The sequence below is a fragment of the Myripristis murdjan genome, chromosome 22, assembly GCF_902150065.1.
Source record: "Myripristis murdjan chromosome 22, fMyrMur1.1, whole genome shotgun sequence".
Lineage (NCBI taxonomy): Eukaryota > Metazoa > Chordata > Actinopteri > Holocentriformes > Holocentridae > Myripristis > Myripristis murdjan.
Window position 1 is genome coordinate 11,436,670 of NC_044001.1, and position 11,798 is coordinate 11,448,467.

An 11,798-nucleotide genomic window follows, 5' to 3' on the forward strand; every position below is an offset into this window, starting at 1 on the left:
GGACGAGTCCGGTCGGAAAATTTCAACCGTTTAGGTTGATCGGGCAATTTAAGTGCAGAAATACGCAAATGTCGTAAAATCTGTCTGTGAATCGGGACGTCCGAAATTAAATCCTCACCAACCCCCTGTCAGTCTGTGTTATCCATTGGTTGCTAGGGACGTTGTTTGAAACTCTGTCTGTATGTGTGTGTGTGTGTGTGTGTGTGTGTGTGTGTGTGTGTGTGTGTGTGTGAGTGTGTGTGTGTGTGTGTGTGTGTGTGTGTGTGTGTGTGTGTAATTTCATTATAATACAATAAAGAGGTTCAGACACTGATCAAGTTAAACTTTTATTTTAGTCTATAAGTTACTAAATGCACAGAATATTATACTTAAGGTAACAACAGGCTATCTATGTTTCTCCATTTTTCTTACAATAGCCTAAACACTCCACCAAGATGAACTCAGAAACATTGTTGGCCTATTAAAAATGTAACACATCCAGGATTTACTACTTTAACACAAGGCAGGTACAACCAAGAAATACAGGTTTTAATTCCAGCTGGAGCTACAGTGTTGACATTTGAGATCAGTGTCCGACTGTTGCCTCACTGATGGATTCCATTTGTTAGAGGAATATGGTTCCCGTTGGTAAGGGCGGCTTTGTTCCTGGCAGCCATGTCGCCACTGATGTGCTTGCTGAGTGGAGGCAGGAAGCCCCTCTGCAGCTTGTGCTCCAGGTGCATGTGATTCTGAGGGGGGAGGCCCAGGCAGGCTCTGAAAAACACAAGACCCTGTCAGCTGCTGTCACCGTGTGAGAGAGACAGGCAAATGTGTTACATCAGTGCAGGCGCTGTTGAAAACACTGCACCTCAGCTGACTTAAAGATAAGATAAACTGGGGAAAGTGGATGAATGCAGCAACAAAAACAGAAAAGAGCAAAGAAAATATAACAGAAATTAGAGTATAACAAAAGGGGGGCACGCACATAAACCTTCTCTGTAGGTTACCCCAAATTCCATCTCCAAAACAGTGAATAAAGATGATATTACTGTAAATAAATACATGAATAAAATCTGAGATGCTTCTTGATGTACATGAATAGTCTGTATACTTGTAAGGAAAGTAACAAGACTCTCTTTGTGCGTATATGGAACAAAGGTTTACTTTATTATGTTACTGCTTATTGGCAGCCGTGTAAATATACTTCGAGATGGCTGACATCATAATAGGACCTGTAACACACAAAAAAAGGAAACCCAACCCTTGTATTAGATTTGGCCTGCACCTCATGATGTTCTCTATGCATGCTCTCTGCCGGAAAAAGGCATTGATGAGTGGGGCTCCCGGTGGGACCAGGGGGGCCTTGCAGAGGAAGGAGAGCAGTGCTAAAACACTGTGGAAGGACTGGTAGTCTTCCTCCCCCTGTGGACGCACGGTCACACGCTGACACAGCTCCGTCAGGATCACCAGGTCCAGAATGATGGGGCTGGCTAGTAGAGAGTCCTTTTGCAAGGAGACACAGGAGATAGTGGGGCAGAATGAGAAGGAAAAGCATTTAGAGACATTTACACATTTTTAAAAAAAAAAAAAGTCTCTAGCTATTTAAGTATTAATAAACATGGGATTATGTAAATCAACACAGTTTAATGAAATTATGAAACATAATCCAATAAACCAACATGCATTTGTTTAGTTTGATATCTACTAAGACTGACAACTAAGTAATAAAACAAAAATAGTTTAAAGTGTTTGACTGTTATTGCATCAGCATAACCCAGTCAAGTGTAATTAAAGTATTCCAGTTCGCTGTAAACTTATCATTTAAATGCCAAAAAAAAAAACACATTTAAAATTCACTAGCACAAACTGCATAATTAATAATTAAATTCATTCAATTTGTTTTTTTCCAGTTGAGTCAATTTTCTAATTGCTTCATTAAATGCAATTTTTAAAAATGACAGTGTTCCATTCAGTTATAATTACTTAATCCAATTTCATTGATATCTGTCATTTACATACGATGGATAAACCTTTCAAAATAGACGTTTTTCTGAGTACAGGGATGGGGATGGGGTGAAAGCAGGTATATGTCGGTGAAATAACCAATTACAGAGGCAATGACCCTCAGGTGTTATGTTGAATTGGGCCAATAAGACCTCTGGAAGACTCAACAATAAGCTTTGGTGTCCCAGAAACACCCTCCTCCACATTACTGTCAACACTCTTCATTCATCCCTGTTTATTCTCTGGAGTAGGAGGACATCTTCACACACAGATTAAAATAATAATCAGCAATTCAGAATATAAAGTGGACCAACCCTGGACAGCTATGCTCATATGTTCAGCTGACAACGTACTAATTTTGGAAATTGTCCCAGTGAGGTAGGTTTGTGTATTTTCACAGATACACACGTACACACAGATAAAGTGACCACTGACCTCACAGGTGTTGTGCAGTGCAATAGTGTTGGTGCCTCCCATCATTATTTCAGAGGTGTATTCGTCCATGGCACGCTTGCTGTCTCCCACATAAGGGACATACTTAATTACCACCTGAAATAGTGCATGCATGCCCACACACACACACATAGATAATCAGTCTGCAGTCTGTTACATTCTACCAACAATGATCTCTTTCACTCTATTACACACATACACACACACAGATAGACTCACACAGTGGTCAGGTTTCTCTCCAGGCTGGTACAGTATGGGGTTGGATTGGACCATGTCATCCACCACGTTGCTTTTGGAGATCTCCTTGGAGCGAAACTGCTGCGGCGCTGACAGGTTCTTCCCATCATTATTGCCGAGGTGATTGTAACTTACAATGGAGGTAGGCTATCATGGAGAGAGGTAACTCTTCAATCTCTTTAACTCATGACATGTCTTGAAAAACATTCAGCAGGTTCTTGATCTCCAGTTTCATGCTATTTATCTTCATACAAACTGCAGCAATATGATAGTGAGTGAGTTATCAAGTAAATAATTCAAAAGTAAAATTATTCACAAGACAAGCACAAAAATCTGATGCAGGAGGATGACATATTTTAGTATTAAAATATGTGAAATAAAGTATTAAAATGTCAGCTACAGCAGCAAAGTGATAGATGTTTTTCACTTTGAGGTTTTTGGTGTCACAGATGACAATATTCCATGAGACAAACAGTTTTTTCGTGGCGGCACAAACCGGGCCTATGCAAAGGAGAATTGTGATTGCTACACGAGATCCAATTACACTTGACCAAAACTCAGGCTCTCAAATACAAATTGTTTTTTTGCTGCTCGTTTTGAATGGAGAGTGGAAGATGACAATATCAGAACTCTGATCTCTACCAGTTTACAAAGATCTTTATAAACATAATAATGTGTGGAGGAGAATAACAAGGTACTATCCATCACCATGATGTGTAACGTTACCTGAAATGGTCTTAAATATTTGAGCTGGAACTTTATAATCTTGTAATGTTAGCTTGGGAGTCCACCGACTCCATCACATTCACATTATGGTTTTTAGTTGGGTATAATGAAATTACTGAAATGATGCAAAATGCAGTGGTCGCACTTGGTCTGCATGTGCCATCCGACTATTTCACTCCCATGCATTCTCACCACAGGTATGGCTCTACATCTTAAACAAAGGAGATCGTCAACCCAGTCATTGACTTAATCTAGGTACATTCCCTCCTCTATCCACCTGCCCTCTCACCTTGATACCTGCGCTGACCAGAAAGTCCACCAGCACTGACTTGATCTTGGTCTGACCGGACTTGAAGTCATCTCCTCCGATGAACACCCCTCTCTGTACAGCTAGCTCCACAGCTCCCGGGACAAAGGTGTTCTGGGGCGAGCCGTTGATATAGGCGCAGCCCTCCTGTATGCTGGCCACCGCAAACAGAGTGGAGGGAGAAACCTCTGCACCAGACTGGAGATAATAAGAAAATGAGAGATAATTACAGAACTGCTGCTTTATACATTGTATTGTAATAGAATGCTGTGGGAGAAAGCCTGGCTCGCAAAGCCACATTTCCCCTGGGACTGTCTTTGAATCATCTATGTGGCACAACTGCTACAACTAATGAGTAATTTGCTGAAGATGTCTGTGAAACAAACTATTATCATTGCTGACAGCAGTACAGGTGTACTGAAGACAGGAGATAAAATAAAAAGCTGACCCAGCAGGGGCAAATCACACCCCTCCCCCCATCTGATATTAGAAATAGCTGACTGTTTCAGACTCATTGTAGTCTTTAATTTTCACATCCACAGTAAAGTGTTAGGAAACTAATCTTTTTATCCTTTAAGCTGCATTAATCACACAATGTGATGGAGGATTACTGTTTGGTTCTCAGCATTAGTTAGAAATGAAAGTTGAATGGGTAACTCAACTGCTGGACACCGACACAATTTAGGCTGGTCTCCGAGAAAGATTAAGCCTATACCACTCTCCAATATTGGAAAATTCTGCTGAAACAGGGTTACTACTTGCCTGTGAAATTATTCCTTTCAGCTCTCGCACATTCACAGAAACATTAAAAGGTCATAACTGATCAACCAGGAAGCCTACTTTTCAATATGAGGCCTTATTATGGTCTCACTCTTCCCACATACTCTGAGCTCTTTCCTCTCCCCCCGTGCTCTCACCTGGATGGCAGCTAGCAGGTTCTGGGCGGTGTCATTGACGCCTGGTATGATATCACAGAAGCGCTCGGTGTTGGCCGTCCACAGAACGATGACTTTGTCCACACCACTTGACTGACGGAAGTCCCTTATGTCAGCTCTGATCTGTTCCACCTGGAGCAACATCGGAGGGCCATTTACTTGTCAAATCAGAAATCACAGTTACATGAGAGACCACACACTATGAAATACAGTAAATGGATGAAGAAAGGACGTTTTTAGCAGGCAATGTCAATCCTCACGGCTTGTCAGTTGAGTAAGCATTACCTGCTCTGACATGGTCCCTGTTAGGACGTTGTCAGCTCGATTCTGTTGGTTAGCAGCAATGAATTCTGGGATATAGATGGAGGGTCTGGGTTTCAGGCAGCTCATGTGAGGTCGCAGCTTTTCTTGTAATGACCAGTCAAACACTTGGGCCCGCTCCATTGCACGGCCAAGATCCATGGACGAGATATCCCAGCCTACATGAATGCATTTGCACAATACAGAAAGGGAGGGACACACACACACACACCTTGTTAACTCTTGAAGTTGACAATGTGCTATATCCCTAAAACCAACTGTGTGTGACTAACCTATATCAGCCACCATTCTCATCTTTCAGACCTACTTTACTTGAAGGATATGTCCAGTGTAGGTCAAGCCAGGCTGTTTTAAATTATTGATTTCAACCATTTATAACTGTATGCCACATTCTCACCACCAGTTTAATGCCCCCAAACTTACCTCACTGCTGCAGCTTCTTTCTAAATTTCAACACAGTCAAATTAGGCAACTGTTTTCTGCCTTGTTGAAACCAGGAAACTCGCAGTGCAGTCGAATGTGTCTATTTGATTTTTGTATTCACAGAGAGAAGTTTGGGAAGTTGTAGGCAGCATAACTTACCTAAGCCAACAAAATAGCCATGCAGAAGTAGGCTAACTGTCATACAAGGCAATGTATTATTGTAAATGCTAAATAAAACCTGTCACCAAGTATGGTTTGGTTTGCAACCTTTTTTTTCAGGGGGCAATTTCAAGCTTTTAAAAAGATTGATAAAAGGCTGAAAATGATCACCCTGCTGGACTGTGTTGGAGGCCAGGAAGAAGCTCCAGGAATGTGGTCATCACTAAAGCTAGTAGTGAAGTTGTGCTATGTACACTTATGAATAAAGGGAATCAATATTTTCCTTGAACAACTCTGAAAGTAAAACTTACTTTAGCCTTCTCCTTAGGACATTTAACAGAAAACACTATAAGAAGACACTACATGGCAAATAGCTCCTCTCTGGATGTCTCCACCTAAGGGGCGGTTGGGCCCTTAAACAAAGCCTGGGGCCAGCTTTCCCTGCTTCAACACTATCTTTCTCTCTACCACACACATACACACAAACCATCTCATACACACACACTTGTCAGTCTCTAAGTAAGAGGTCAGACCTTGAGCTGACTGTCTGGAATCATCCGTACCGTCAAAGATAATATCATTAGGGTGCACCATGGGTAGGAGATCGCAGAAAGGCACGTTGACCTCCCCCTCCGGCCCTGATCCCAGACAAACAGTAGACGCCTGCAGGAGGGAGCCAAAATAGTTCGCTCTCTAAAGAATGTGGAAAAGAAAGAGATGGGGAAAACACTGTGATTTCATTCGCTCATGATTAAATGCTTACTGGTTTTATTATATGCAGTAAGCCATGGGGAAAGTGGGAGAAAAAAACACAAGATGGAGTAGCAATCAATGCCCAAATAAAGGAATATCCACAAGACCAGAGACAGTTAAGCTCCTTCACAGTCTACTGAACCTGTCAGCATATTGAGGCTATAATAGGGTTTCTTCTCTGTGCCACTTTGCCACAGGGGAGAGACAGTATATTTATAAAATAGGACAAGAAGTGTCTCTGTTGGCCTCTAATGGTAGCTTATCAGATTATCACAGTCTACTAAAGTCTGTGTAAAAGATGATTCATCCCAATACAACAAAACTTTTTTTTTTCCAACTGCACCATGGTGATGCTACCAGCAAACATTTTAAACAGTCAACTATAGGATAGTGCTCCATGTGTGGACATGTGTGTCTACCGACCTTCTCTCCAGTTTTGGTCCTCCAGCTGAGGCCGAGTCTGTTGGCCAGTACAGCTGCTGTCACCGTGGTCCCATTGTTGCCCCCCCAGCCCACCAGCATCACACCAAGCCGGGGCACATGGCATTCTGTGCGAAACATCAGCTCCGTGGTGGAGGGAGACACCTGTTGACAAGGGAGAGATTAACCATCAAGTTTGTGTATGCGATGGAACCGCATCTGGGTCCAAACTGAGAAAAAGGTGGACTTACCGTGATGTTTTTCCCTTCTCTGTGCACTGACGTGGTTTGGTAGGAATACTGAGCCTCAATGTGTCTGTCTGTGTACCGCACATTAGGGCTGTTAATGTGTATGTTTGTTGACATGGCTGCAGTCTGCACAGAGAGAGAAAGGGGGACAGAAACAGCGATTCTGGGGTTACAGCGATTATGTAACTCCATAAACCAGCACATAACACTGGGGTAAATGCACTCCAATAACTCAAATGAATGACGATTCTTCCTGGAAGTGGACGATACCTTGATACTTCCATGAAACTGATTAATATGATGCACAGTGCATTTATCAAAATGCTCAAATCCAGCAGACATCTCACCCTTTTTGCTTCATTTGGCGTCACACTGCCATCAACCCCTGGACTGTAACTTCAATTTTACAACCTACGAGCGTAAGGCCTAGGCTAAATACACCAACTTGTTATTACACTATGCAAAGACATCAAAGCCCAGGTTTGCAATTAAAGTAGCGTTACACATAAGAACCAACTGAGTTCATGTTCATTATTATTAAATCTACATTTCATTTTGTAAATTATGTGGTGTAATCCACATTCACCACTTGTTTTTTGAGTGATACTTTTTATAAGCTCAATTTGTTTTGAGTCAGCTATGGAAAAGACCAAATCTTGACTATTAAGAACTGGTAGAAGTCAAGGTTTTGGGTTCTTTTTGGCTGGGCCTAGTCTTGTCTGATGTGGCGTTCTCCTACGAGGAAGGCCACAGAGGGAGAGGGACAGAGATAGAGACACAGGGAGCAACAACTGTATTTGTGTCAGAGTAACTGGATGAATACAAAAGAACAACACACTGTCTCAGACTTACACTGACATTATATTGGCTGTATTGGCTGTATATGCTGTATATCAGTGTCACCCATCAGTTTCCTATAGTGAGTCCAATTTCATTCACAACACAAAGCTGGTTCCTTTCAAAGGCCACCTCAAAATTCAAGTGTGTCACCCCACATTTTGTTTGTATGCCTGCTGCTGAGGATGTCAGTCAAAGAAAGTATTTATGAGAAGACAGACATGAAAAATGACTGAATGTAACACAAACACACTCGATGGTAGTAGAAACAAGTATTCAAATGAACAGCCCACATGGGCCAAAGAAAAGCGACAATGTCCCTTACCTTTCTGATGTGTACAGCGTCCTAAAAATAAGTTTCTTTGAATAACGATAACGCCTGTGGGCTTCACTGAGTTGGATTTGTACTCGCCTGCGAGTTATGGCCAGAGATCTTTTGTTAATTAAAATGTGCTGTCAGTGGCAGACTGCTCTACCTGCTCGTCTAGCTGCCGGGAAGATCATCTGCCCCTGCGCAGCAACCTACACCAATGAGCTTCTTCCTTTCCGACTTGGAGAGATTACCCGTTTACACATCCTGCTTACGAAGGAGAGAGGAGTGTCTTGTCAAATTTGAAAAGACCGACCTGCCAACTAATCCTCTTAGTATGCGTGTGCAACGCAACAGGCTTGTCGTCCACGGAGTGAACCGCGACGTGGAGTAAAATCCAACTCATTCCGATTCAACGCGGAAACCCGAGCAGAGCATCCGCATGTAGTGTTTCTTTCATGAGACTTGGGCCAAATTACAGGAAGTATGGCTCTGCATACACCTCCAAAATCAAACATGGCAATGCAAAGTGGCTATAGAGTGGTTATAGCATAAAGAAGTAAAGTACACCGCACATTGTGTTAAGATCCCAACACCTAAGATTTTTTTTTTTTTTATCCGGTTGGGCACCGCTTTGAGACGTGGCCCAAACATGTAAGAATAAAAATATTAATTCCACACACCACACACTTGATTTCTTTATACTTTCCTAGGCAATCCAAAAATGAAACATGACTCTAAAATCTGATCACACTATAACACAGACAATTGATCATCCTCGCAGGCCTGAGAAACAATTTAATGGGACATAAGTTTTCCTGTTTGCAGTTGTATTTTGATTTTTATTTGTTTCTGCTCTACTGACGGGTATTAATCAAATGCGCATGTTAAGTTATGTAACTACATGCAGTTCCCTGTCAACTCTTGCAGAAGCATCCTCCACATAACCAGCTAATTAACGATGGTTATCTTGTTTTTGTGTGCCGTGCTATATTGGCCCTGGCGCCAGTAGTACACAAAGATCGTTTAGCCATCACTAATCCATTCCCCAGAGCCTGCTCATGTTCTTTTCCATTAATTAAATCAGACCAGCCAATTTGGTAAAATAAGCTATGTTGGCTTGTCTATTATGGGGGCACTGTGTGAGGTCATTTTTATTAAGCAAAGGTTTATATTGCAAGCTATCTTTGAAAAACAACATAGTTTGTTCTACTTTACTGGTATCTTGTGTTTTTTGTGCCAGTTTATCTCAACTGAATTTGAGTTAAGGCAGTAACCTTGGACGCTTACATCAACAGCATGCATCTCATGACATCAGTGTCACATCACTGGCTTAGTATCAGTGAAACCATGGTAGGCCTAATCTCCTCTATTTGCTAGTCCATTGCTGTACATTTTAGATTATATATCACCTGATTTTTTTATTCTAATTTGCAAACCTATCAGATTCCCTTTTCTATGGTGGAATTTGTACACCAACAAGCTGCTACGAGAAATGTGCCCGAGGGGTTCATCAACATGGAGCCTGCAGTCCTCTGACCCATCAGGACTACACTAAACAGACTCTGGCCTTCTGCATTTAAACGCAGACAGAAACTCAGACATTTGACCCACATCGCAGTAAAGGCCAAGAATGTGATGCTGAGATATAGAAAAAGAGTCAAATTCATTTTTTAGCAATGTCAAATGAGCTTTCTAAATTAAGCTTTTCAAATTCTTCCACACCATAATTTACAACAAGAAATGCAGATCTTACAATAATGAATATGAATTCAGCTGGCTCTTAGGTGTAACTCTATTTTAATTGCAAATCTGGGTTTTGATTACTTTGCACAGTGTAACAGCAAGTTTGTACATCTAGGCCTCTAGCCTATATGATGTAAAACTGAAGCCCAAGTTATGCCTAACGGGTTAGCTCACAGCACTTTTCATCAGTTACACACTTAAGCCTAAACTTGTGATAATGCGTTTTTATTGCAGAAGGCCTAGGAATTAAAAATAATAATGTTAATAGTGAGTGTCTCCATGCAGCAGTTATCCTTTTCTGTTATAACATGAATTATGAGTTAGGAGTAGGACCTAATGCGTCGCTTATTATCCCTCAACAGGTAGTGTCATTGTGTTTTATCTATCATCTTAACCTCTCGACCTGCAGGCCTCTGGAGTTTCAGAGTGGAGCCTAATTTCTTTGCATGAGGCACTCAGCAAAATAGACAAGAAAATGGTCTACTGATTCATATCAGCAGCATACCATCAACATTACATACCTGACATATTGCACTAATCACTAATATCTATATCTGTAGAGTATGTCACAGACATGAAAAAATCGACTTATTTACTACTTTAGCACTTGCATGGAGAAAGAGGAGGTTACATCTGTCTCTCTCTTTCAAAACAAATAAAACAGCGCAGGTTACCAAGCTTCTGAACATTTTTTTTTTTTTTTTAAATCAAATGATGAATGACAAAGATTTTGATTTTAATTCTGTTACCCCAAATACACTGAAGAAAAATAAATAGGTAAACATAAAGAAAATGTATTTCTACTTTAAATGATAAGCAGTTTGCACCAAGAAGAGCAAAAGGGGCGGTGGGGAATCACTGTAGAGTATGAAGCAAAGGAAGGCACAGTGAAACTTCTTAATGGGTATTGAGAAAGAAGGGATTCAGGGGAGGCTAATGATTCTGCTCTTTTTTCAAAGGACTGCAAATACTTGGAAAATAGTGAAAATATCTTATTTTATGGAGGCCAGAATGCCTGACCCTTACAGTGAAGGGGTCTGCTGGTTCTATTATGCTGTGGTGGGCATTTTGCTTCCATAACCTGGCACTGCAAATCAATAGACATTTATTCTGAGTGATTACCTTTCTCCTATGAAGAAAGATTTGTATCTAGATGGGAGTGGTTTCCTCCAGGATTATAGTGCCCCTGTACTCAGGGCACGAGGGCTCACTTAAGGGTTTGATGAGGGTGAAAATGATGTAAATGATGTGCCAGGGCCTTGGCAGCCACCAGATCTCAACAATACCATCATCAAAACTCCAAATGAGGGAATATCTGCTGGATGATTAGAGTTGTACAGCCTGTGTGTTTTGTAAGGGAGCAGATGGACTGGTGCACACAACACCTTTCCCTCCAGTCACCTGTGTGGAGTCACTGTTGTCTTCTCTGTCACTGCTGCTCAATTATACATGTTGAAACAAGCCATCTCTCTCTCTCTTGTTCTTGCGCTTTTGTTCTTTTTCCTCTTCTACTTCCACCTCTACTTCTTCCTCTTTTTTGATTTGACTGCTGTTTGCATTGGTGCCGCTGACTGGACTGGAGTCAAACAGTTAGAGAGCAGGAAAAAAAATTTTCACAGCAAGCAGTTCTCAGTCAGGTGAAATTAAAATGAGTGCTAGGACTTTTTTTTTAACATATTGTTTACAACATATTTCAACATACTGGTTGTTTTTAATGATAAGAAAATAAACTAAAATAAACAAATAAATAAAATTAAAAGAAAAAATCAAATGGGAGGAAGAGAGGAAATAGGTAGATGTACAAAAATGAATGAATAAATAAAAATAGTAATAATGAATGGCTGGTTATATGGCCAAATAGCATTAGATAGTAAGTATTACTTTTATAGAAGATTGAAGGTTTGTCATTGTGTGACCTTGTAACTTCTGTGGGAGCCTTG

The 11,798-nt window shown here is 41.0% G+C and overlaps 1 protein-coding gene across 1 annotated transcript; it reads right to left on the reverse strand.

Moving 5' to 3' along the window:
* Nucleotides 1-313: 313 nt before the first annotated feature.
* Nucleotides 314-8,369, reverse strand: LOC115354690 (inositol-3-phosphate synthase 1-A). Its single transcript, XM_030045157.1, has 11 exons — nucleotides 8,128-8,369; nucleotides 6,969-7,091; nucleotides 6,721-6,882; nucleotides 6,108-6,237; nucleotides 4,927-5,120; nucleotides 4,624-4,773; nucleotides 3,689-3,904; nucleotides 2,656-2,820; nucleotides 2,419-2,532; nucleotides 1,265-1,482; nucleotides 314-753 (listed from the first exon to the last, which is right to left on the reverse strand). Exons 2-11 carry the CDS (start codon nucleotides 7,080-7,082, stop codon nucleotides 585-587), a joined length of 1,632 nt encoding a protein of 543 aa, XP_029901017.1. The 5' UTR covers nucleotides 7,083-7,091; nucleotides 8,128-8,369; the 3' UTR covers nucleotides 314-584.
* Between the last annotated feature and the right edge of the window lie 3,429 nt (nucleotides 8,370-11,798).